At 38.2% G+C, this 26,215-nt stretch overlaps 1 protein-coding gene across 1 annotated transcript in view; it reads right to left on the bottom strand.

Moving 5' to 3' along the window:
- Nucleotides 1-26,215, bottom strand: part of CLNS1A (chloride channel, nucleotide-sensitive, 1A) — a 27,536-nt gene continuing 1,321 nt past the window's right edge. The window contains 7 exon segments of the mRNA XM_005867029.2: nt 1-768; nt 4,099-4,189; nt 9,577-9,708; nt 9,711-9,749; nt 12,075-12,182; nt 12,884-12,985; nt 19,274-19,410. Coding sequence (XP_005867091.1) covers nt 4,122-4,189; nt 9,577-9,708; nt 9,711-9,749; nt 12,075-12,182; nt 12,884-12,985; nt 19,274-19,410 — 586 coding nt within the window. The 3' untranslated portion in view covers nt 1-768; nt 4,099-4,121.

Raw genomic sequence — 26,215 nt, 5'->3', positions numbered from 1 at the left:
TAACATAGAAAACCTAGATTTATTTGTTAAGCTATTACAAAGACAAAACAATTATGTGGAGTACTTTGAGGACTTCATCCCAATTTCATGTGTTCTGCTACAGAAACTGAATGAAGAGGCTACAAATTAAAGGATGTAACATAACCAAAGAAGCTATAATAGAACAGACTGGTGAAACACGGTGAAAGGAGCAAAAGCTAGTCAGAAGCAGCACTTGTGTTAGTATGTGTGGCTGGGATGTTTCAAAAAGGCTCCCTAGAGATGCCTGAATGAATTAATCTGGGTCCCAATAGTAAAAAGATCCTTACCCCTGTGGAGAATGAACAGAGGCCAAATTCATCTGAGATCTTTGTCTTTCTTTTTAAGGGTAAGAGTGTCCTTAGGCCCTAAAGGGGTCTATCTTAGATTCAGCCTCTCTTCCATCCCGTCTACCAACACCTAAGTGCCCGTGCATTTTCACCACATACCCCTGCTAGGTTACGGAAGATACATACACTGAAGGCAGGAATTATAGGCCTACTCAGAAGGTACCTAGACACAGAAAATTTGGGGATAAAAGATAAACTACAAATACCCTCTTGGTTAAGTAAATTCACCTTGGTTAATAAAGGTCATAGTTTCTTCTGCTGGTGACAACTTGTTGTCTCATACAGTCTGTCTCAAGAAAGAACTGGTTCAGGAAGTTTTGGAGAAGGAAAAATATTTTCATCAACACCCACTCCACAGAGGAAAAGGCACCAAGTTCTCTCCTACAGTTATGAGCAGAATCTGAAAAACAAAAGGTTTACAGTGTTTGTAATAATAACAGCTGTTATTTATTGAACACCTAGTCAAGAGTGCCCCCAGACTTAGATATACATCTCAGTCATTGCAACATGCCATCATCCCCTTTTTACAGATGAGGAAACTGAGGATTAGAGAAGTTATATGCCTTGTCCAAAGACACAGAGCCAGTATGTGGTAGGGTTGAGATTCCACCATTCATGTGTCTTCCCCTTCACCCCATCTCATGTGTTGAGAGGTCCGAGGTTCCACTAACTTGAAAATTTTAATTGTTTCATAAACACTCTAATTAATCCTTGCTCATTCCTTAAAGGCAAACACAATTTTAAGTGATTAAAAATATACAGGCATTGTTTGAAATTCAGGTCAATTATCCACATGAAGAACTTGCATAAACCTGATGAATAAAATATCTCTCAGCTCCAGCTGTAGCATAAAATGAATAGAAAACAAATCACCTCATTAGAAGTTTGTGGCTATTTTATGGTTATTTCACCATAAAATTACATTACAGAGTATCCTACAAATTCTCTCCTGGGAACTGCAATGACATCCATTTGTGCAACCATTAGTGACAGACCAAATGAGTTTCTCATAATTAATAGAGTGGTTGGTGTTCTCTATTTAGTCTACTTTTCAGGAAGAAATATGTGAAAGCCAAATCAAAAAAATCTGTTTTCCATTTTCAATAAGAGATATAAAAAGTATTACCGAACTGAAAAACCAACATGCTATAAAGAACATGATAAATGTAAGACAAAAGGGAAGAATTAAGTTTGTAACAAAAGAGTTCCCACAAAATAAAATGCTGAAGTGATGGCATCTGAAACTATGAGATATGAAAATCAAAGTTAACAGAGCTCCAGCACTATGAATATAATTTTTTAGTTAACTGTAGAGGAGACATTGCTAATTTTAGACTGTATGGCTACCAATGACAGAAGTAAATGTTGCAGAAATAAAAATTGAGTACTTAAAAAAGGAGAAGGACTCTAAGAGAATATTTTCTGATAGTTCACCTGGCAGCACCTGAGATGAAAACATGGTGAGTATAAGAAGCAATATTATGCCCTAGCTGGTTTGGCTCAGTGGATGGAGCATCAGCCTGTGGACTGAAGGGTCCCAGGTTCGATTCTGGTCAAGGACACATGCCCAGGTTGCGGGCTGGGGGCGTGCAGGAGGCAGGCAATCATGATTCTCTCTCATCATTGATGTTTCTATCTCTCTCTCCCTCTCCCTTCCTCTCTGAAATCAATAAAAATATATTTAAAAAAAAAAAAAAGAAGCAATGTTATATTCATAATGGCAATAATTTGGAAGGTAAATGAAACTTGGATAATGGCTCTCACAACCTAATTAGATGCCTGACAATAGTAGAAAAGTCAAGTCAAAATATATAAATCTTGCCATGCTATCACTACCTGTTTTAATAAAATAAAGACCTGGACTTAAGTAGCATTTCAAAGATTGGAAGAAAGCTAGTATTCAAGAAAATGCTATCAGATCAGAGGCAGGATACTATAGAGAAGAGGGATAGTAACTTAATATGAAAATCTTAGAGCAGGGGTCCTCAAACTACGGCCCGTGGGCCACATGCAAATACAAATATTGTATTTGTTCCCGTTTTGTTTTTTTTACTTCAAAATAAGATATGTGCAGTGTGCATAGGAATTTGTTCATAGTTTTTTTTTAAACTATAGTCCGGCCCTCCAACGGTCTGAGGGACAATGAACTGGCCCCCTGTTTAAAAAGTTTGAGGACCCCTGTCTTAGAGCTTATAAGGAAGGGCTGCTAGGATTATTAGTCTTGGCTCTGAATGATATAAAATAGTTACATAACCTTTAACCTATTAACTGCCATGCGTCCAAAACGGAAACATCCCCACACACGATATTTTGAATTTAATTTTAAAAAATCATCTGACTCTTGAGTTGAATAAAGGATGTCATCTTCTTCTTATGAGGTGCTTGGTTCGATTATTTCTTCATCTGATGCCAGTTATGGGGATTGAATTTTATTTGCACAATATATTACAACGATAAATTCAATAATAAAATCATGACAATTTTCAATTCTACGGAAATATCAACAAAAGTGAGTGCAAAATAAAAATAAACAGTCAACACAAAAAGCCTCAAAAACAGTAAATTTTGTTGATGCTCCAAAGACAAAATCTGTAAAAAAATAATGAAGAATGCACACCATGTTTACCATTTTAGGCGTGAAATTCACAATAACACAAACAAATCTCAAGTGTCACAATGAACAAAAAAAATCTCAAGTGTCGCAGTGTTTATCTCTCGTGCGTCTGAGTGCGGCCCTATATGTCGATATTGGAACTTCTTCCATATGCACTGGAATATATACGAATTTAAGTTATCAGAATTTTCTTTACAAACCCAGAGATGTCACTAACATGCCTGATTTTAAAATTGGTCAACCAGAGTTGATATGCAAAGTTTGCGTCTATAGACGCTTATGGCGTAAAGAGGATTAGTTATTATCTAACATTCAGTTGCGATGTTTAAGCTGGCAAAGGACAACTGATTTCTCAGAGTAACATGTAGAAAAAAAAGGAACAAAATACAGACAAAGCTCATGAGAAGATCAGAGGGGAGAAAATCGGCAGTGAGCTCTTGTACTAGTCAGGAAAAGCAGGTATGAAACAATTTGGAAAATGGTAACTTTTGGACAACTGTATGTGGACTTGTTATGGTTTGGCAAATCAACCTTGAACAGTCAGGTGCCCAGGACCTTGGTCTGCTATTATTTTCAGAAGTAGAGAAGCCAACACAAGATTATGAGTAGAGGCTTAACTAAGTTTGAAATTGCTCCTACTTCCTTCCTGATTTGAATAGCAGTGAGTTGCAGCAAATCTCTGCTTGTATTTTCTGATGAAAATGTTAAGGTTTCAAGTCACAAATGGGGAAAGGTGACTCAAGAGCAGACCAGGACATGATCTCAGGCTTGGCAGCTCCCACCTGAGCCAGCCAGGGAGCGCTCTATTTCTGAATAAAGGGCTAATGTCATTCTCCTCAGTTCACTGAAGATGGGTGTGTCTTAATCTTCCATATACTCTCAGTGCTTGGCATGTGTTAAATGCTCAGTAAATGTTAATCAACCTGAACATCACCATGCTTGCAGACCTTGATTTCTTAGAGAAAACACCACACACATAATTTTCAATAATGTCAGAAATGGATTACTTTTTTCCAAACTGTTCATTTTATACAATCCTCCTGAATTATGAAAATAAAAATTAATTCTTAGGCAGGATTTTAATGTTCAGTGACAAGGGAAAAATAAACTACTTACCCCAAAGCAACATAAAATCATTTTCAGTGATCAACATCTGCATCCTCAAACTGTCCAGCAACCGTGGGTGTAGTGTCTACCTCCATCCCATCTGAAGAAGAAGAAATTGACCGCTGAACAAAGTCTACAGAGCACTTTAATCAGGAAAAGATTCAGCTTCTACTTTGACCAGAAGGAAGCTAGTGCCCTCTGTTGGTAAGAGTTGCTATTTCTATTTTGAAAATTCAAGTATAAAGAAACACATTGAGAAAGAAAAATGCCACCTGTGGATTTAGGCTAAAGTAAAATGAGTTGAAACACTTAACATTTACTTTGTAAATTCTCAGTCTCAACACTAACATAACAGGAATTTCCAAACAGTTACAATTGTTCACTCTTCACAGAACTGTGCTAGAAATTTCTGTACAACTTTTTTTTTTTTTTTTAAGTATAAAGTCCTATCCTCACAGAGCTTTGACATAATTCAAGAGACAAGACAAAGTAAAGCAAGGTTCTCGCTTTTCCTATTTATCTCATCTCATTTTTTTAAAGGGAGAGGAGGTTAGGACAAGTAAAGAAAAGCCCTCTGGAAAGAGCTGTCCACACCTACTGCCTCCACTTCCTCAACTCAGCTTCCATTTACCCAACTCTCCAGTCCACAACAATATGGCTTCTGCCTGCTGCCCCCTGGCACTGCACCATCTGGACATCAGCAGGGCACAAAAATGTAACATATATCTAAATTAACTCATCATCTTTCCACACAGAAAATGCTTCTTTCCTGTCTTGCTAAAGGATACCTCTTACGTGCCCAATTCAGAAACTCCCACCACATCTCTAACTTCTGTTGATTCTATCTTTTGAATATCTCCCAAATCTGTTAAGTTTTTTTGACATTCCGTGCTACTACCTAATTTGAGCCACTACCTCTCATCTAACTAAAGACTTAAGTTACTTAACAGGGTTTCTCTTCTTTCCTCCAGTATTTCCCTCTGCAACTAATTTTCCATAGCATAGCCAGAGAAACACTAATCAAACTAAAAATTTTCCATGGCTTCCCACAGACCTAAGCATAAGGTTGAAACTCTTTAACAGAGCTTCAAGTTCCTTACTTATCTGTTGCTATAACTACCCTTCACTCTCAGAGTTGCAGACATAATGAACTACTTTCAGTTCTCAGTCAGCACATGGATGACCCTTTTACCTGCCTCTCTCCCCAACCTGTATGCCATCCCTCTTCACCAGGGTCATTTTTATTCATCTTCTAGATCATGGTTTAGATGTAACTTACTCCATGAAGTTTGATTCTCTCCCTGACTATCCAGGCTGGATGAAGGGTCCCAGCCTCTGATTCCACAGCTATTCAAGCTTCCCCTGTATCTTAACGCTATACCACAATAAACTGTAACTGCCCAATAATTTTATTTTTCTCTCCTCTAAAATTGATACGAAGATAATAACTTCATCTCTCTTGGGCACTGCCATATTCTCTATACCTGGCACAGTAGCTAAAAAACAAAACATTTAACATAAGCACACAAAGCATTGAAATGTCACTGGTAGATAGTACATATGCTTAAATAGCAAAAAGACTGAAATTACTAAAACAGATCTCAGGTGTTCCCACCACAAACATAGACACCAAAAGATAACTATGCATGGAGATGGGATTTAGTTTGATATAGTAATCGTTTCACTATGTATGTATATCAAAACATATTATATATCTTAAATATATACAATTTTTATTTTAAATTTTTACAAATTTTTCTAAAATAAGAAAAGGTCAAATTGACTAAATAAATAAATGTCAAAAAGAGTGATAAACTTCAGGAGTTTAGCCCTGGCTGGTTTGGCTCACTGGATAGAGCATCGGCCTGGGGACTGAAGGGTCCCAGGTTCGATTCCAGTCAAGGGCATGTACCTTGGTTTCGGGCACATCCCCAGTGGGGGGTGTGCAGGAGGCAGCTGATCGATGCTTCTCTCTCATCGATGTTTGTAACTCTCTATCCCTCTCCCTTCCTCTCTGTAAAAAATCAATAAATATATATAAAAAAAAATTAAAAAACTTCAGGAGTTTAGAAGATGGGGAATGGTATCCAGTGGTTGGCAAACTGCGGCTAGGCAAACCGTGGCTCACGAGCCACATGTGGCTCTTTGGCCCCTTGAGTGTGGCTCTTCCACAAAATACCGACTTCTGCAGATGGGCCACGAAGTTTCAATCGCACTGTACGAGCACACCCGCACGTGGAATTTTGTGGAAGAGCCACACTCAAGGGGCCAAAGAGCCGCATGTGGCTTGCGAGCCGTGGTATGCCAACCACGGGTATAGGCTAAAGTTTTATATACAAGTAACGGTAACTCTCAATATGCTAATAAGACTTAGAAATAAAAGTTCCAAAAAATCTCACTTTAGCAAAGTGTTTGAGATCTTAAAATCAACTTGTTATGAAGCATTAAATAAGGGATTTTACAATTAAAAAAAAAAACCCTTCAATGATGAAAGGCTTTTCTATGGTCAGGGGCACTCTCCAGTCACTATAATAAAAAGGTAACATCTTGCATTCTTTCAGCTAAGAGTTTGGTAGGGCACTAGAAATCATCTGAGCCATCTCACCCTAAAGCCTATATTAGAGATTTATTGGCCAATGCTTAAAATGGAGAGGAGACACAAGGAATAACACAGCCTAAATTTTCTAAACTAAAATATCCCAGAACTTCAAGATCCCTAGGTCAATGTGCTATGTGTACAGAGATGTTGATCAGAGCATTATGAAAGAAACTTAAATGTACCAATAAAACAGTGGTTCTCAACCTGTGGGTCGTGACCCCTGAAAATACATCCTGCATATCATATATTTACATTACGATTCATAACAGTAGCAAAATTACAGTTATGAAGTAGCAACGAAAATAATTTTATGGTTGGGGGGTCACCACAACATGAGGAACTGTATTAAAGGGTTGCGGCATTAGGAAGGTTGAGAACCACTGCAATAAAAGAAAAAGATAGTAACACTTTAATATTCCGTGCCACCAAAAATTAAAAGCATTAAAATTCTGTAGCAACACAAAATATTAACATACTAGAGGCCTGGCGCATGAAAATTCATGCACTGGAGGGGAGGGAGGGCCCCTCAGCCCGGCCTGCCCCCTCTCACAGTCTGGGAGCCCTCAGGGGTGGGAGGCGACCTAGCAATCAGGGGAAGGCGACGCCCTCATCACACCTCTGCTGCTGCCACTGCTGGCAGCGCAAGCCTCAGCCGGCCCTGGGCAGCTGGGGTGCTGAGGGGACTGGGCACCACCATCTTGTGGCTGTGGGCACCGCCATCTTTGAGGGCATGGCAGTCAATTAGCATATTCCCTCCTTATTGGCTGTGGGCACCACCATCTTTGAGGTCAGGGCATTCAATTAGCATAGTCCCTCCTTACTGGCTGTGGGTGCTGCCATCTTTAAGGGCGTGGCAGTCGATTAGCATATTCCCTGCTTATTGGCTCTGGGCACCATCTTTTGCGACAATGTGAGGGTCAATTAGCATATTCCCTCTTTATTAGATAGGATATTAAACACATGCAAGATACAAGAAGTGCTTATAACAGTGCTTGGTATATTATTTTTGCATATTAGCTCATTTAATCCTCTCACCACTTATTAGCTACTAGAGGCCTGATGCACAAAATTCGTGCAAGGGGCTCGGCCCTTGCAGCCCCAAGCCCCAAGCTGCCGCCACCCTCTGCAGGGTGATCGGTGGGGGTAGCCCCAGCTGCCTCGCAACCCCACGGCCCCGCCCCCCACCTACATGTCATTAGGGAAGGTCGTTCCGGAAGGTTGTCCCACCATCCAGTCTAATTCACATATTAGCTCTTTATTATATAGGATTTGGCATGAAGCACGTTATGTGACCTTTTTGTGCCTGAGTTTCTTCATGCGTAAAATGGAGATCATAACAGGTCTGCCATAAAGGGTTCTTGGAAGGACTATCTGAGTAAATATTTGTCATGTGCTTAAATCAGGGGCTGGCACATAAGAACACCATCTAAATGTTTTGTTGAGGGTAGTAGGAACAAGACTAGAAATATTTAGGGCAAAAACAGGGTTTTCTCCTCAGAGTCAGAACAACAAGTTTGAACTTTATATGGTGACCTGAGAACACTCTGTTACCCCTATCTAAAGATATCTCCTCTAGTGGTTGCGAGCCGTGGTATGCCAACCACGGGTATAGGCTAAAGTTTTATATCTTTAGATAGGGGTAACAGAGTGTTCTCAGATTAATATGGCACAGTGAGCTGGAGGAAGGGATGGTGGGGTCAAAATATGTACTACGTAAATCCAGCATGAGAAGAAAAGGGCTTAAGTTTGGAAGATAACAGTAGTAATACAAGGAGATCTAAAAGTCATTTAAAAGAAAAATCCATGGAACTCAGTATTGGATTGGATAAGGGGATAAATGGTAAAGGCTGAATCAAAATATTTCAAGAATCTAATTTAATTAGGATACTTAGGAAAGGGAACTGTATAATAGGAAAAATATTTACAAAGAAGCTTATAAATATGAGACAACTAAAACATAAACATTTTAAAGCCACTTGTTTAAGGCCCAGATGTTGGTCACAGAAAGAGAACCCAAGTTTCTTAAATGCTGCCTTGGCCTTTAAATCAATTGACTATACTAGTTTTGCATATCATCATGTAGGAGTTCATTTTAAAAATAAAGATGGCAGCATCAATGCATGCATACACACATATACACATAAGCAAACAAACAAAAAGACTGGAAAGATATGCAACAGAAAATTTATAGATGTTTTCAATTAGAATTGTACTTGATTTTTCATTTCTCCTTTACCTGTGGCTCCCCCACCCCAATTTTTTCAATTTGACTGAATATAGACTATTTTTGTAGCTAGGAAAGAAAGTTTTAAAAAATTTACACGAGTATTCCCATTCTATGTAATTCTACATTTGCTTCCTACACTATAAAGTTAATTCTGAGATTTCTCTTCGTTTCCAAAAGAACCTATATATGGCCTGGCTGTGTAGCTCAGTGGTTGAGCATTGACCCATGAACCAAGAGGTCACCAGTTCAATTCCCAGTCAGGGCATATGCCCAGGTTGCAGGCTTGATCCCCATTAGGGATGTTTCTATTTCTCTATCCCTCTCCCTTCCTCTAAAAAAAAATCAATAAAAACATATTTAAGCCCTGGCTGGTTTGGCTCAGTGGATAGAGAGTTGGCCTGCGGACTAAAGAGTCCAAGGTTCGATTCTGGCCAAGGACACATGCCCGGATTGTGGGCATGCAGGAGGCAGCCAATCAATGATTCTCATCATTGATGATTCTCTCTCTCTCCCTTCCTCTCTGAAATCAATAAAAAATGAAAAAAAATTTAAAAAAAATATTTAAAAGAAAAAAAGAACCTATATATGTCTCTCCATAGCTGACCTTGTTGCCTAAGTGAATATCTAACTGTTCACACTGATGAGAAAGAAGGATACTTACCTTCATAATCTCTTATTGAATCTTCTGTCCGGACTCCAGCCATGTTATACTGGCTGCTCACAGACTGAGAAAGCATTCCTTCTAATCTCTCCAATGTGGCCTGGCCTTTGGCTATTAAATGGGATAATCCTCTTCACAGGTGTAAAATGTAGGGATGTCCCCTTGCCCTTGTTCTAAACAAATAAAAGACTTTTTAGCTATTATAACACAATGAGGGGAAGAATAAATACTCAATAATGAATGCATTTACTGAAGACAAGGCACAGTGAAAAAAGTCTTCCAGGAAAATACTTTTCAACATTCATTTAACACACACATATAGGCCATCTGTTGGAAAAGAGAGATCAAGAAAATGCCCATCTAGAATGAGAAGGGATTACAAGAGATAGTGAGTCATGAAACAGCAATTCCCAAAGAATCAAATGTCCAGGGACTAGAAGGAAAAGAGGGTGTTCCTGAGGCCACATGGTCTTATGTTATTCAAAGGTAGAAAATATATAGATGAGTGCAAATTAATTTGCCATTAATTGGCACTGAAGGTTTTTTCCTTATTCAAATAGATGCTCCTTTTAAAAAAAAAATAGAAATTCTGGAAAATGCAAAAAGGATTTTTAAGAAAGAAGCATCCAAAAAAATCTTAGCTAAGATGAGGATATCTTTTATTAGATATCCTATCTAATAAAAGAGTAATATGCAAATTGACTATCACTCCAACACACAAGATGGCCACCCCATGTGGACACAAGATGGCTGGCAGGGGAAGGCAGTTGTGAGTGTTCAGGCCTCCAGGGGAGGGCAGTTGGGGGGAACCAGGCCTGCAGGGGAGGACAGTTAGGGGCAATTGGGCTGGCAGAGGAGGGCAGTTAGGGGCAATCGGGCCGGCAGGGGAGGGCAGTTAGGGGCGACCAGGCCTGCAGGGGAGAATAGTTAGGGGCAACCAGGACGGCAGGAGAGGGCAGTTAGGGGCAATTGGGCTGGCAGGGGAGCAGTTAGGCATTGATCAGGCTGGCAGGGGAGTGGTTAGGGAGTGATCAGACTGACAGGCAGAAGTGGTTAGGGGCAACCAGGTAGGCAGGCAAGCCATTAGTCCTGGATTGTGAGGGATCCCAGATTGGAGAGGGTGCAGGCTGGGCTGAGGGACACACACACACACACACACACACACACCCGTGCATGAATTTCGTGCACCGGGCCTCTATATAAAAGAAAATGCCGCCCCCCTGAGTAACTCCTGTGTGGGGGGTCCCTGGACTTGCCCCAGCCCTACCCTCTCCTTCAGCCATGATGGCAGCGGCAGAGAAGATAGGAACTTGCAGCCCATTTCTCACTGGAGAGGAAAACATGTCACCTGGCTTTGCGGAGAAGGTTCCACCTTATGCTCATAGTACATTATCTTTACCATGTGCTAGGATATCACTTAAAAGGACAAACAATGTAAAATACTTGAATGAGCTTGTATTATAACAATATTATTGAGAGTATCTGCTTTCCAGGCTGAAGTGATTCATTATTCTAGTCTGCTTTAGTCCTTTGTAATTTGTGGTAATTATGCTTTTCTTTTTAATACAAAAAAATGTATAAAAATAAAAACTTGAAAAGGCAAAAAAAAAAAAAAGAAAGAAAATGCCAGAAATTAGCTTGTCTCAGGCCAAGAAGTAAACATTCATGGAGGAAAGGGTTTTGCATAGCCAGACTGGTGCACAGGTAGAGACCATGGGGAAAAGAGAATAGCAGGCATCTCGAGTCACAAGACTCTCTCTACCAAGCTACTGACTGCATTCTGGTCTGAGGAAGGGGAAATACCTTTAAATAAATAAGGTCTGTTCTGGGAAAAAGAAGTAACTTTGGCAGTGAGTTGTCTAAAGGGATGTGTTAAATAAAAATGTAGATGATACAGGTTTTAAGTGATAAAGGAAGAAGGTTTGTTCCCTGGTAGCAGCTACATCAACTTAAAAAGACTCTCCTGACTACCCACTTTCCTAGCTACCATTTTCTTTCCTTCTACTGATCTCTATCCATTCTTTTCACCCTAATAATCTCTATTTTTCCCATCTAGCTTGGAAAGCCCATAAATTTTTCCATTTTGGCTTAGACATGAATTATGGCATTCACTTTCATTATAATAGAATCATATTATACTGGTATTTATCAGAGATATAAAGATTTATGGCCTGGCCAACATGGCTCAGTGGTTGAGCATCAACCAGAAGGTCACAGTTTGATTAATGGTAGGGGCTCAATCCTGTGTCAGGCGTGCAGGAGGCAGTTGATCAATGGTTCTCTCTCATCATTGATGTTTCTATCTCTCTCCCTCTCCTTTCCTCTCTGAAATCAATAAAAATACATTTTTTAAAAATCTATAATCCTACCCCTTACTACAAATAAATGCTTAACCTACCATCCTACCCCTTACTACAAATAAATGCTTAAAATGAAAGACACACACACACACACACACACACACACACAAACACTTTAAAAAAACTTATTTCACTAACCATGTGCTTCCACATCATATTCTTCTCCATCATAATCATCTGAATCTTCATCCTCGGGATCTGGATGCAAAGCCTGGCATTCACACATTGCAGTGAACATTGCCTCCACTGAACAAGAAAATTAAATTATAATTAATATTTCTTTCTGGCCAATGTGCAATTAAAATTTAATTAAATAACCAACAGGGCAAATAAATTTAATGGGTAAACAAGAGGTATGCTAGGGTCACAATATTCACAAAACCTGCCAAATTCAAGGTGAATCAATCTTGAAAAGTGCTTCATGGCAGTTATGTCACAAAATAGTAAGAGTTCATTTCAAGATATTATTGAGATTTCTTCATGCCTGGTTGGACTTTCTGAGGAAGAGTCAGAGAATCCTGGTCAGACTGCTAGTATCAGAGTGAAGCCCCTCACCGTTAAAAGGGCTTATCCTGACATCTCCCACTTTGGAACTGCCATGACTCCTCTGCCCTCCATCTGGTGAGATTCAATCATGAATTATGTTTCACAGTTTATACAAATAACCAGGTCCCTCCATTCGCAAAGCACACGAAAGAATACGGTGGCTACTATACATTCACTCTTTTTTATTCCCATTCTGTGTAATCGTACATTTGCTTCTTATACTATAAAGTTAATTCACTATCTTTATTATAATGAATGTATAGATATCTGGATCTCAATGATATTATAGATGCTAAAATGAAGAAAAAGCAGACGGAGGTAATGAGGGTAAAAGTAAAAGTGTGTCAACAGGGAATACCTGGTATGTAAGGAGAAAAGAATCAATTCTATAGAACACTCACATGCTGATTTATCACTAGGCACAAATCTAAATTCAGCAATAGGTTCAACATCATCATCACTGTCTTCCTCTTCTTCATCAGTAACAGATTCTTTTGATTCTTCTATAAAGGGGATAAAAATAACTTTTTAATGATGTTGCTTGTTTTGGAAAAAAGCCTAAAAGAATTTCTTAAAGGATGCTTATTGATCTATCTAAATACTACAATTTCAATTTTTACTTCAAATTACAAGAACAGTTATTTTATAACTAAAAAACACTCTGGGATAGTCTCTCTGGTCTAGTCACCCGTACTTCACTGAGCCCTAGGGATTCCAAGTCCCCTCGGGGTGATGGCAGGGGTGAGGAAATTCAGTCAGGCCTCTAATAAGTACAGTTTTCCAATGTCATCAAAAACAACCTACAGATGAGAATCGAAGCCCATAAAAGTAAACTGACCCAACAGATAAGTTAACAAAGTCTGTACGCAAGAAAAAATACAAACAGTACATACACATGCTGCTGGTCGAAGTGGAAATTGCTACAACCACTCTGGAAATGCTATTACCCAGCAATTCCTGGTCTAAATACATATTGTGTGCACAAGGAGTTTGTACATAAATGTATGTTTATTAAAGTACTATATGTTGCCCGGACAATGTAGCTCAATGGTTGAGCACTGACCTATGAACTAGAAGGTCAAGGTTCGATTCCTGGTCAGGGCACTTGGGCTCAATATCCCCAGTGTGGGGTATGCAGGAGGCAGCTGATTAATGACTCTCTCTCATCACTGATGTCTCTATCTCTCTCTTCCTCTTTATTCCTCTCTGAAATCAATAAAAAAATTAATAAAATGAACAAATGTAATTTATATGTATCAAAATATATTTTAAAAGATAATCATCCAACAACTATACTGTACACCTAAAACTAATACAAAATAATGTTGAATGTAAACTGTAATTGAAAAGTAAAATTTAAAAAATCATTTAAAAAGCCCTGGCTGGTGTGGCTCAGTTGCTTGGAGCATTGTCCTGTACACCAAAAGGTGGTGGGTTCAACTCCCAGTTGGAGCACATACGGGAGGCAACTAATTGATGTTTCTCTCTCTCACTTGCTCCCTTCCATTCTCTAAAATCAATAAAAAGCATATCCTCGAGAAAAAAAATAAAATATAAATAAAAAATAAAATATAGCTCTGACCGGTTTGGCTCAGTGGATAGAGCATCGGCCTGCAGACTCAAGGGTCCCAGGTTCGGTTCCAGTCAAGGGCATGTACCTTGGTTGCGGGCACATCCCCAGTAGGGGGTGTGCAGAAGCCAGCTGATCGATGTTTCTCTCTCATCGATGTTTCTAGCTCTCTAACCCCCTCCCTTCCTCTCTGTAAAAAAATCAATATATATAAAAAAATAATAAAACAGTGAAAAAGGTAGTTGCAGAATATACATAATGCTACTTACATTAAAACTTCAAACATAAAACCAAATCATTATACTACTTAAAGGTATATATTCAGTAAAAATCTAAAAGCATAGACAGGAAAGACACATACCATCTTTAGAATAACATTTAATTCCAGAGACAGAGAGTAAAGAATGAAATGGGAAAGGACACAAAAGGGATTTCAACAGTATTCATGTACTTTTATTTATCTGAAACACTAGAATAACTATGAAAAATGTTATAATTAATGCTGGATATTAAATAATGAAAAATTTTTATTACTCTGTCAACTTTTCAGTGTTTTAATTACTTCATAAGGGGAAAAGAGTCAACGAAATACTTAAATAGACTCCCAAAACATAAAACATGTTTAAAACCAATTAAGATTCTCCATGCAAATGAAGATAAGGTGAAAAGGTATTCTTATATACTACTATTCAAAGTATATATTGATATAAGCTTTCTGGAAAGCAATATGACTATATGTTAAGAGCTTTAAAAATGTTTATTACCTTTCATGTAACAATTCTACTCATAGGAATCAATTATAGGGAGATATCTACTAAATTTTTAACTTTAATTTTTATAAGTCATACAAGCTTACTGTAGAATGAAAAAGGATAAGCAAAAAGGGAAAAATATTTAAATGGCCACTACTGTTTTAAATAACCAATTAAATAGAACTTTTTCTGCCCTGTTTCTGTTATATATTGTTAAATATAATATACATATCCTCCAGAAACAACTTAAACAATACAAAATATTAGAGAACTTTAAATAATTATAAAAAGTTAAATACTATAGTACTACCAAACATTTCAATGCATTTTAACAAAATGAGCCCTGGCTGGCGTGGCTTGGTCGATTAGAGCGTCGTCCAGTACACCGAAGAGTGATGGGTTCCATTCCTGGTTGGGGCACATACCCGGGTTGTGGATTCAATTCCCGGTCAGGGCGCCGTGTGCAGGAGGCGGCCGATCGATGTTTCCCTCTCACATCAATGTTTCTCTCTCTCTTTCTCTCTCTCCCTTCCTCTCTCTAAAATAAATAAAAAGCATATCCTCGGGTGAGGGGGAAAAATGGTATCACACTGTAATTATTATTCTATAACTAAATTAACATCATTTTTTAACTTGTAAAAACAATACATGCTGGTAATAAGATAATTGAAAGAGTCTATCTAGATGGTACAACCCTAGTTCTCTCTCTAGACAAACATACTATTAAGTTTCTTTTATACAGGGATGGGCAAAAGTAGGTTTAGTTGTAATACAGATAATACAATAATTAATAAATAGTAATACAAGAATAAAATCTGTGTTTTGCATACTCACAACTGTAAACCTACTTTTGGCAACCCTGTATCCTTAGGAATCTGCCTTAGGGCAATAAATAGAAATGTTATAAAGTATTTTTACAAATAATGACCATGACCAACACTCATCATCACAGTAGTGGCTGCCATACTTGCAGTCTTTTTTAATATTTCTAAATTTTCAACAATGGCAATGAATTTTTAGTTATTTTAAAAATCATCTAATGTCCTTAACAATAATCTGATGGTCCATCTTAAAAAGGGCTCTGGTCTGTAGCTCAGTTGGTTAGAGTATTGTCCCAAGGCTGTGGGTTCTATCCCCAGTCAGGGCACATACAAGAATCAACCAATGAATGCATAAATAAGTGGAAAACAAATCGATGTTTCTCCTTTCCTTTCTCTCTCTAAAATCAATCAATAAAAAAAACAAATTTTAATTAACAATTTTTAAAAAATAAAGAGGATATGGAGGAAAGCCAAAAAGAAAAAAAGTCTGGAGCTTAGAGAATCAGGACGAAAGGAACAAAATTTGGGGAAATAGGATCCAAGCATGTGTAACTTATGAGAAGAGTGGAATTCCAGAAAAAAAGAACTGGAGAATCACTGAAATAAATGTAATCCAAGTAAGACAGAAAAGTCCTAACTCCATCAATTTCAAGAAAATAATTATAGCCCGGCCGACAAAGCTCAGTGGTTGAACGTTGACCTATGAACCAGGAGGTCACGGTTTGATTCCTGGTCAGGGCACATGCCCAAGTTGCCTGCTTGAACTCCCATGTGGGAGGTGCAGGAGGCAGCCAATCAATGATTCTCTCTCATCATTGATGTTTCTATCTCTCCCTCTCAAAAATCAATAAAAAGATATTTTAAAAGAAAATAATTTTAGAGCAAATACTTTCAATGCCTACCCCAGCACTAGCCGTTTTGGCTCAGTAGATCGAGCATTGGCCTGTGGACTGAAGAGTCCTGGGTTTGATTCGGGTCAAGAGCATATGCCCAGGTTGATCCCAGTGGAGGGAGTGCAGGCGGACACCTACCAATGATTCTCTCTCATCATTGATGTCTGTCTGTCTCTCTCTCTCTCTCTCTCTCCTTCTTCTCTGAAATCAATATTATACATATATTTTAAAGGACCTTAAAAAAAAAAAAAAAAAAAGCCTACCCAAACCTACTGAATCCTTACTTCCAAGTTTGGGACTCCCAACATCTACATTTTTTAACAAGAGTCCCAGGTTTCTAATGTGCAGCCAGGTTTAAGATCTAATGAGTACTATAATCTCCTGATTTTTCTGGATGAAAGTGGGGTGCAGAGCCCTCACCGGTTTGGTTCAGAGGATAGAGCAGTTGGCCTGCAGATTGAAGGGTCCTGGGTTCGTTCCGGCAAGGGGCACATACCTAGGTTACAGGCTCTTCCCTGGCCCAGGCCCTGGTCTGGGCTCGTGTAGGAGGCAACCTATTGATGTGTTTCTCTCACACTGATATTTCTCTCTGTCTTTCCTTCTCTCTTCCGCTCTCTCTAGAAATCAATGGAAAAATATCTTCAGGTGAACATTAAAAAGTAAACAAATTAGCCCTAACCAGTTTGGCTCAGTGGATAGAGCGTCGGCCTGTGGACTGAAAGGTCCCAGGTTCAATTCCAGTCAAGGGCATGTACCTTGGTTGTGGGCACATCCCCAGTAAGAGGTGTGCAGGAGGCAGTTGATCGATGTTTCTCTCTCATCGATGTTTCTAACTCTGTATCCCTCTTCCTTCTTCTCTGTAAAAAAAAATCAATAAAATATGTATATATTTTTAAAAGTAAACAAATTAATTAAAAAATAAAAAAGGAAATTGGTGTGCAGAGATGAAAATGATTTGCCTACCAAGTTAATGAGTCTTCTTATTCAGTGGGCTTTTCTCTTTATCTAGTTTTATTCAAGCTAGGTTTATTTGAACCCTACCTCTTCAACCTTATTTTTTGCCGTTCACCAATTGCAGTGCTCTACATTATTTATGGGCATTTCACATCAGCATTTGGAATTGACAAAGGTACCGCTAAGGTTTCCCAATTCTATGAATGTATGAATGAATGAATGAATGAATGAATGAATGAATGCCTTTAAACTAAACATGATACCTAGTAATCTGGGTTATGAAATCACAGTTCCATTTACTTAGATGGAAAGTAAACTTTGTGTCCAATACCTCATTTGGAAGTCTTACTACAACCCAAAGTCTTTTACTTTTCCTTACCCTCTCTTTCAAACTCAACTAGATTTTTATCTCTCTTTGGACCCTTTCCAATGGCACTGAAATCTTATAACAAAAATATTTTCAAATAGCTGAATCAGTCATTACCACTTAATGAGGCCGAACATGCCAAAAGCCCTAAAAATTACTAAATAATTGGTGTCATACTAAATATAAATGGTCATCTTATATCTGAAATTATATTAAACCCCCCAAATGAAGGAGCAATAGAGTTCAATAGGCAAACTTATGGGATTGTCTTTTATACATTATTTCAAAAAAGCAGCCCATTACTTAAAAGCAAGTTTAGTAAAGGTGTAACAAATGTCCTTCAATCCCAAAGTTCTGTACTTTCACACACAAAAATGAACATATTAAACTAACACAATATAGTGTACCAACATCTTACTTTTTATCTTGTGCCTAACTTGTTTCTCATTGAGAATTCCAATTTTTTAAATTGATGTGTTGTTGTTTTTTTGAGAGAGAGGAAGTGGTAGAGAGAGAGAAACACGGTGATTCGTTATTCCACTTACTCATGCCTTCATTGGCTGCTTCCTCTGTGACCTGACCAGAGATCAAACCTGCAACCTCGGGACAACACACTAGCCAACTGAGCTACCTCTTCAGAGCTCGTTCAGAATTCTTACAACTCATAGTTTACAGCCTAAAGAATTGATTTTTTAATCTTTCTTACTCCATCTTTTTCAACCTTACTAGATTTTTATGAATCCTGGTAGTTCTCTTCAACAGCAAAATATGGGAATCTTGTATCGCATGGTTTCTCAATCCTGACACTACTGACATTTGAACTGAATAATTCTTTGATGTGGAAGGCTGTCTTTTATTGTAGCATGTTTAGCAGCATCCCTGATTTCTAACTTCTAGATGCCAGTAGCACTACTCTCCACTCCAGTCATGATAATCAAAATGTCACTGCTAAGTGTAGGGGGAGGGCAACATTATCCCCATTGATAATAAAACAAAACAAATCAGGTTCTATCATAAACTCTTGGAAGCACAAAATATACTGATCCAAGCTTGCAAGGGTGCCAAATATAAATGCCTTTACAGAGAGAAAGAAAATAAACAGTTAAACCCAAGAGGAAAAATTAGAACTATAAATCCATAATAACTGAACAATTCTAAATGCAAGCATACAGAAAAAAGGCAATGTCCAACTTATTTTACTGTGCTGAAATTTTGCTTAAGAAACTATTATCCAAAATCGGCCAATGGCTTGAATCATTGATTATGATCAAAGATTGCTTTTAAATATGTAATATTTTACCAAAGGCAGCTCAAGATTACCTTAGCCCTTGGCTGAATGCATAAATAAGTAGCACAACAAATCAATTTCTCTCTCTCCACCCTCCCCAAATCAATAAATAAAAATTAAAAATATGATTAAATTACCACACATACCTTCAAATTTGGCATTCACCATAACATATAAATGCTCTCGTGGATAGGCATTTAGGTCCCTGGACACTGCATGCAAACTAATGGTGGGGTATTCCAGTGAGAATCCCAATCCAGAGCCATCTAACCAAGACAGGCGGCTGAAAAACATGTTTTAAGTAGATTATTTCAAGCAATTAAATCCTAATTTAACCTCCTGAAATTTATGAAGGTTCAGCTTAGACATAACAGTATCAAACTTTTTATGCATAACAGTATCAAGCTTACTATTTAAAAATATTCCTAAAATAAGAAAATTCAGTAGCAGGAATTGAATTTAAGACCAATTCTGTTATTGTCTCTTTTTCTCCAGCTAATATTTCAGGTAAATTTGAAATGCAATTTTTCTTAATTCACATATGTGTTTCTATGCCCTTATGCTTGCTCTTATTTGGAAGGTCTTCAGGCACCTTCTTTGCTTTTGCAAATCATCTTCATTTGGTTAAGTCCCAGCTCCTCCTTGAGTCTTCACTCCAGTTACTTGAGTTTATAATGATTTCTTCTTTTTCTAAGTTGCACTTATGCCCAATAATATACCATTTAGCATTTAACTTTATGATAATGAATCTGGTACATACCCTCACCCGAATGTGAGCTACCAGAGAAACTGTCATATTCCTTATTTAATGTTCTTCAAAACCACTAGCACAGTGCTCAGCATGTAAGTATGAAATAAATACTCGGGAATCACTCATTTCTCCACTAATCCTACATTAAATGATATACACATGAAATGGCTATAATCATACTTACCACAAGTTATAAAATAATTATCACACTGAAAGACAGACTTTATTAAGACTTTCATTTACTTTGCAGCTTTAAGAGAAAGCCACAGATAATAAGCAAGGTAATAGTTTTAAGCTCAAAAGTAGTCAAATGCAAATATTTTATTGGTATAAAAAGGAAACAGCCCTAGCTGGTTTGGCTCAGTAGATAGAGTATCGGCCCGCAGACTGAAATGCCCTGGTTTCAATTCCAGTCAAGGGCACATGCCCAGCTTGCGGGCTTAAGCCCCAGCGAATCAATGATTCTCTCTCATCATTGATGTTTCTCTCTCTCCCTCTCCCTTCCTCTCTGAAATCAATAAAAATATCTAAAATTAAAAAAAAGTTAATGCAATATAGTGGTTACAAAGGGCTAGAGGGAAATACAGTGGCTGCTAATGGGTGCTGATTTCTTTAGGAGGAAATGAAAATATTCTAAAATTGATTGTGATAATGGTTTACCAACTCTGTATATTGATTAAAAACCACTGAACTGGGAGGAACCAAGATGGTGGCATAGGTAAACACCTGAAATTGCTGCCTCGCACAACCACATCGAAACTACAACTAAAAGACAAACGGATATCATCCAGAACCACAGGAAGGCTGGCTGAGTGGAAGTTATACAGCTAGAAGGAAAGAGAAAAGTGCACTGAGACTGGGAGGAGGTGAGGAGGTGCGGTAGTGCAGAGAAACTATGCAGGCCAGAAGGGAGTGGCAAGAAATATTCAAAGTGATGAACAGCAAGAACCTACAACCAAGATTACTCTACCCAGCAAAGCTATCATTTAGAATTGAAGGTCAGATAAAGAGCTTCACAGATAAGAACAAGCTAAAGGAGTTCAGGGCCAAATCAGTATTATAAGAAATGCTGAAGGGTATTCTTTAAGAAGATGAAGAAGAAAAAGGTAAAGATAAAAATTATGAACAACAAAGTGACAACAAATACATATCTATCAACAAGTGAATCTAAAAATCAAGTGAATAAAAAATCTGACGAACAGAATAAACTGGTGAATAGAATAGAATCAGGGGCATAGAAAGGAAGTGGACTGACAATTCTCGGGGGGAAGGGAGTGTGGGGGGTTCGGGAAGAGACTGGACAAAAATCATACACCTATGGATGAGGACAGTGGGGGGAGGTAAGGGCATGGGGTGGGGTGGGAACCGGGTGGAAGGGAGCTATGGGGAAAAAAAAGAGGAACAACTGTAATAATCTGAACAATAAAGATTAAAAAAAAACCCACACTGAATTGTATACTTTAAATGTACAATGATGAATTGAATGTTACATGAATTACAGTATCTCAATAAAGTTATTTTAAAAAGAAGTTAAGACAATATAACCCCTGTATCATTCTATTTTCTATACAATTTTAACAAGTCTGGTTTTCTAATTTGTAACCAAGCAAAAAACAGATACAATAAGAGAAGCTAGGACTCCCTTGGGCAGGAACAATGACAGTGCAGCAGTCAGCTCATTCATATTCAATGTAAGGAGAGGTTAAACACATTTCAGTGCCTCTAAAGGAAATCAATGTCTAACAGTATAAGTGTATAACACATGATGACCCTTACTTATCAAAACTTAAGGCAGAATTAGATTGTGATAAAAATTGTACAACTCTGTAAGTATACTAAAATGTAATAAATTGTACACTTAGAAAAGCAAAAACAAAAAAAAGTACATACTATCATTTGGAAAGATTTTCATTGAACATGCTTATTTAAAAAAGAAAATGTGGGAGGCTTAAAGTAATCAATCTTAAGGAGCTTAAAGTGGTAAAAGCTCTAGAAATGATTTTTCAGAATGACTCATCCCATTAGTCCTAAGGAAATGGATTTTATTATTGCAATTAGATTGTGCATGCTACATGTGCCTTTCCTGGCCACTGCTTTTGTCTTACTGTGGAAATGAAATAGTGGTTATATGTCACAGACGTATAGCCAGTCCCTTACTAAAAGTATTATTATTTTAAGCAAACACTTTAAAAGGGGCATTCCGAATGTGGGCATCCAAAACTTCAAATATCCAGAGCCATAAAACTTACTTTAATGACTCAATATGGAGATGGAAAAACTGAAATACTATAAACATAGACTCAGTGCCTACCAAATTATGGCCTTGACTTTAAAAAGCACATCATAATTGTTCTGTAGTTTCCTACTGCTGGCAGGACACAAATGCTGCCTCAGCGGAGCATCACTCGCAGAGCTCTTATAATCTTACATATGGATGTAGGTCATATACTCCACAGAGCAGAAGCAAGTTCCACTTAAAAGCATCATTTACTCTGTCATTAAGTTCTGATTTTGTCATCTCTTTATGTATTCTAGAAGAAATGCCCTCCAAAACCAAGAAATCAAATTAACTATACCCAGTCCCAAAGAAAGCATGAGTCACAAAAGAAAAAAACAAGAATTAGAAAGCCAATAAACATGCAGAAGAATGTTTTGCTAATTTACAATGCTTTTGCACAATATGATCAGTGTCCTTTATTCCTGGCATGGGGTGAAAAACAGGACAGGAAGTAAGAAAGGTCTTGAATTTGAGTTGGTTTATTTGGTTTTACACTAATTTTGGATTAAGACATAAAACACATTACTTCTAAGTTTATATTACCTTTTAATTCTTTTAAATTCTCGTCCAAGAATATGCTTATTGATTTGAGGGGAGGAGGGGCCCTAATCGGGGATCGAACCCACAACCTAGGTATGTGCTCTGAGAAATCAATCTGCAAACTTTCGGTATATGGGATGACACCAACCAACTGAGCCACCCAGCCAGGACAAAATTACCTTTTTAATTTAATTACCTATTTTCTTTTACCTGTTTCAAATTATCTACTTTTGAATAATTCAAGCCTTTATTCCAGTGGTTCTCAACCTTCTGGCCCTTTAAATACAGTTCCTCATGTTGTGACCCAACCATAAAATTGTTTTCGTTGCTACTTCACAACTGTAATGTTGCTACTGTTATGAATCATAATGTAAATATCTGATATGCAGGATGGTCTTAGGTGACCCCTGTGAAAGGGTCGTTCGACCGCCAAAAGCGTCGCGACCCACAGGTTGAGAACCACTGCTCTATTCCCTTTCTTATTTGGCTAAAATGTCAACTTCCTATGAAAACTAAGCTTTGAAAATAAACCTGAGAATTCTAAATCTCTCAATATATATCTGAGAAACTATATTTACCTAAAACCAAATCAGACCCTACCCTCTTTGCCTCCTAAAGCAGTTCCCCCAAACCCTTTGTGCTATAAGCCAAGCTCATGAACATGCTTTATTATTTTCCCTCTTTCTCCCTCATTCCTCAAATAAAGAACTGCTCGATTGTGTGTACTATATGTATTCATGTGTGTGTGTGTAAATGCTTTTTAAAATATATTATATTGTGATTTTAAGTATATACTTTGTTAAAACAATACTAGTGACCCAATGCAGGGATTCGTGCACATAGAACAGAAATTAATTATAAGAAAAATTCATGCAGTAATTACATTACTGTAAAAAATTACATGTCAAAATAGTATATATAATATAGTATAAAATTGAAACACGCGTGCAATTGGCGCCAATGAGAGCTTTATATGTATCGCGCATGTGCGAGTCAATGCTTACTTTTAAATTGCCAATGGGATCATATGTACCAGCAGGTTGGTCACCTAGCCTTTTACATCTATAACTAGAGGCCCACTGCACCAGTGGGAATTCATGCACCAGTGGGGACCCTCAGCCTAGCCTGCGGGATCAGGCTAAAACTGGCTCTCCAACATCCCCTGAGGATTGCGAGAGGGAGCAAGCCAGGCCAAGGGACCTCACCGGTGCACGATCAGGACCAGGGAGGGACATGAGAGATTGGCCAGCCGGGGAGGGACCGCAGGAGGGCTCCAGGGCGTGTCCGGTCCGTCTCACTCAGTCCCAATCGGCCAGACCCCAACAGCAAGCTAACCTACTGGTCGGAGCATCTGCCCCCTGGTGGTCAGTGCATGTCATAGTGACTGGTCTACTGGTTGACTGTCTCCCTCGGTGGTCAGTGCACATCATAGCAAGTGGTTGAGCGGCCTTAGCATATCATTAGCATATTACACTTTGATTGGTTGAATGGATGACCGGATGACTGGACACTCAGCATATTACGCTTTTATTAAATAGGACAATAAAAATGTAATATACTAATTAGACTGGACAGCTGGACAACCTTCCAGATGAAGCTGGGGCTGTGAGGACCAAGCCCCTTGCACGATTTCATGCATAGGGCCTCTAGTATGTAGATATAAAATACACATACATATACATATAGATAGATCCTAGAACAATAGTTTCTCACCCTTACCTCTCAGCATCCTGCTTCTTCTAATTAGAACATTTCCCCCTTTCCCCATCTCGTTCCCCTAGATAACTGCTAATACTCATTTGTCACTTCCTCTAGGAAGCCTTCCCAGTTTGTTGAGAGCTTGATTCTATCAAGACTTGGAAATGCCATGCAGGAAAGAACAAAATGGGAAAAGAGACTAACAATGAGTAAAGAGGGGTGAACAGAGGTATCCAAGGTACTGGTGATGTTGTATTCTTAGCCTGGACAGTAGATACACATGTTAGTTTAATTATAATTCTTTAAACCATAGATATTTAACTTACATTCTTTGTGTGTGTGTGTGTGTGTGTGTGTGTGTGTGTGTGTATGTATATATATTTTTCTTTACAAAAATATTTTCTTCTAATAGTAATTTTTTAAAAATGTTTTTATTGATTTTAGAGAGGAAGGGAGAGATAGAAACATCAATAGAAACATCAATAGGCTGCCTCCTGCACACTCCCTACCTGCCCAGGCATGTACTCTGACCAGGACTTGAATCTGCAACTTTTTGGTGCATGGGATGACACTCAACTGAGTCACACTGGCCAGGGAACAAAACTATTTTTTTAAAGAAAAGTAAATGCCCTAGCTGGTTTGGTTCAGTGGATAGAACGTCGACCTGCGGACTGAAAGGTCCTGGGTTCGATTCTGGTCAAGGACACATGCCCGGGTTGCAAGCTCGATCCCCAGTAGGGGCATGCAGGAGGCAGCCGGTCAATGATTCTCTCTCATCATTGATGTTTCTATCTCTTTCTCCCTCTCCCTTCCTCTCTAAAATCAATAAAAAATATATTTACAAAAAAAGTAAAAAATTTGTTAATAAGTTGAAATAAAATTTTTTTAAACAGTTAAGAATTTCGAAGGACTTGTACTTCCTGAATGTGATAACTGTATTGTGGTTATACAGGAGAATGTCCTTGTTCTTGGGAAAAAACACTAAAGTATTTACAGGTCAAGTAACAACATGTCTGCAAGTCTCAAATAGTTCAAAAAAAAAAGGAGAGATACACATGGCAAAATGTTAACAACGGAAAAATCTTTGTGAAGGGTTTGTCTTTGGACATTAACAATGTAAGTCTTCTTTAGGTTTAAAATTTTTCAAAATGAAAAAGCATGTATAGAGCCTTCCCCCAAAAAAGGGTGATGTTATAGAAAGAGCCAATGTACAGAAATGAAAAAGAACTATGTAGGGAATGGGAATACATCTGTGCTCCACTTTCCACCACTTAAAAGGCACTGCTCTCTCAAGATCACTGAAGGTCTCCTTGCCAACACCCAACAGGTGCTTTTCAGGTTTTACTGACCGTCCTCTCCTAATGCAGATGTGCCCCCAAGGTCCTATCCTTGGCCCTGTTCTCTTTGGGGTATCTAATCTATTCCCAAGAGTATATGCTAACACTTATACTAATGATTTCCAAATCTCTCTCTGTGATACCACTCTCTGAAGATACGTACACACATTTTTGTGTCTAACTAATCCCCGCAGTTCAAAGCAAACCCATTACCTGCAGCTCAGTCCAAACTTGTTTTTCCTCTCATCCATATTTCTTATCTCAGTGACTGGCCAAAAGCCACATTGTTCAATGCCTAGATTTCTCTCTAAACCAAGGGTTGTTTTTTTTTTTTTTTTACATTTTTTGTGTCCTCTGGGGTCGGCAGAATTTTGGCCTCCCTGACTTTCATTCTTGGGAGTTAAGACTGTGGCTACATAGTTATCTGGTAAAAAAAAAAAAAAAAAAAAAAAAAAAAAAAAAAAAGCCCTCCAGGTGTTTGCCC

Source organism: Myotis brandtii, unplaced genomic scaffold, assembly GCF_000412655.1.
Source record: "Myotis brandtii unplaced genomic scaffold, ASM41265v1 scaffold244, whole genome shotgun sequence".
NCBI lineage: Eukaryota > Metazoa > Chordata > Mammalia > Chiroptera > Vespertilionidae > Myotis > Myotis brandtii.
Note: the sequence above shows the minus strand (reverse complement) of the source record. Positions and strands in the feature narration are given on the sequence as shown.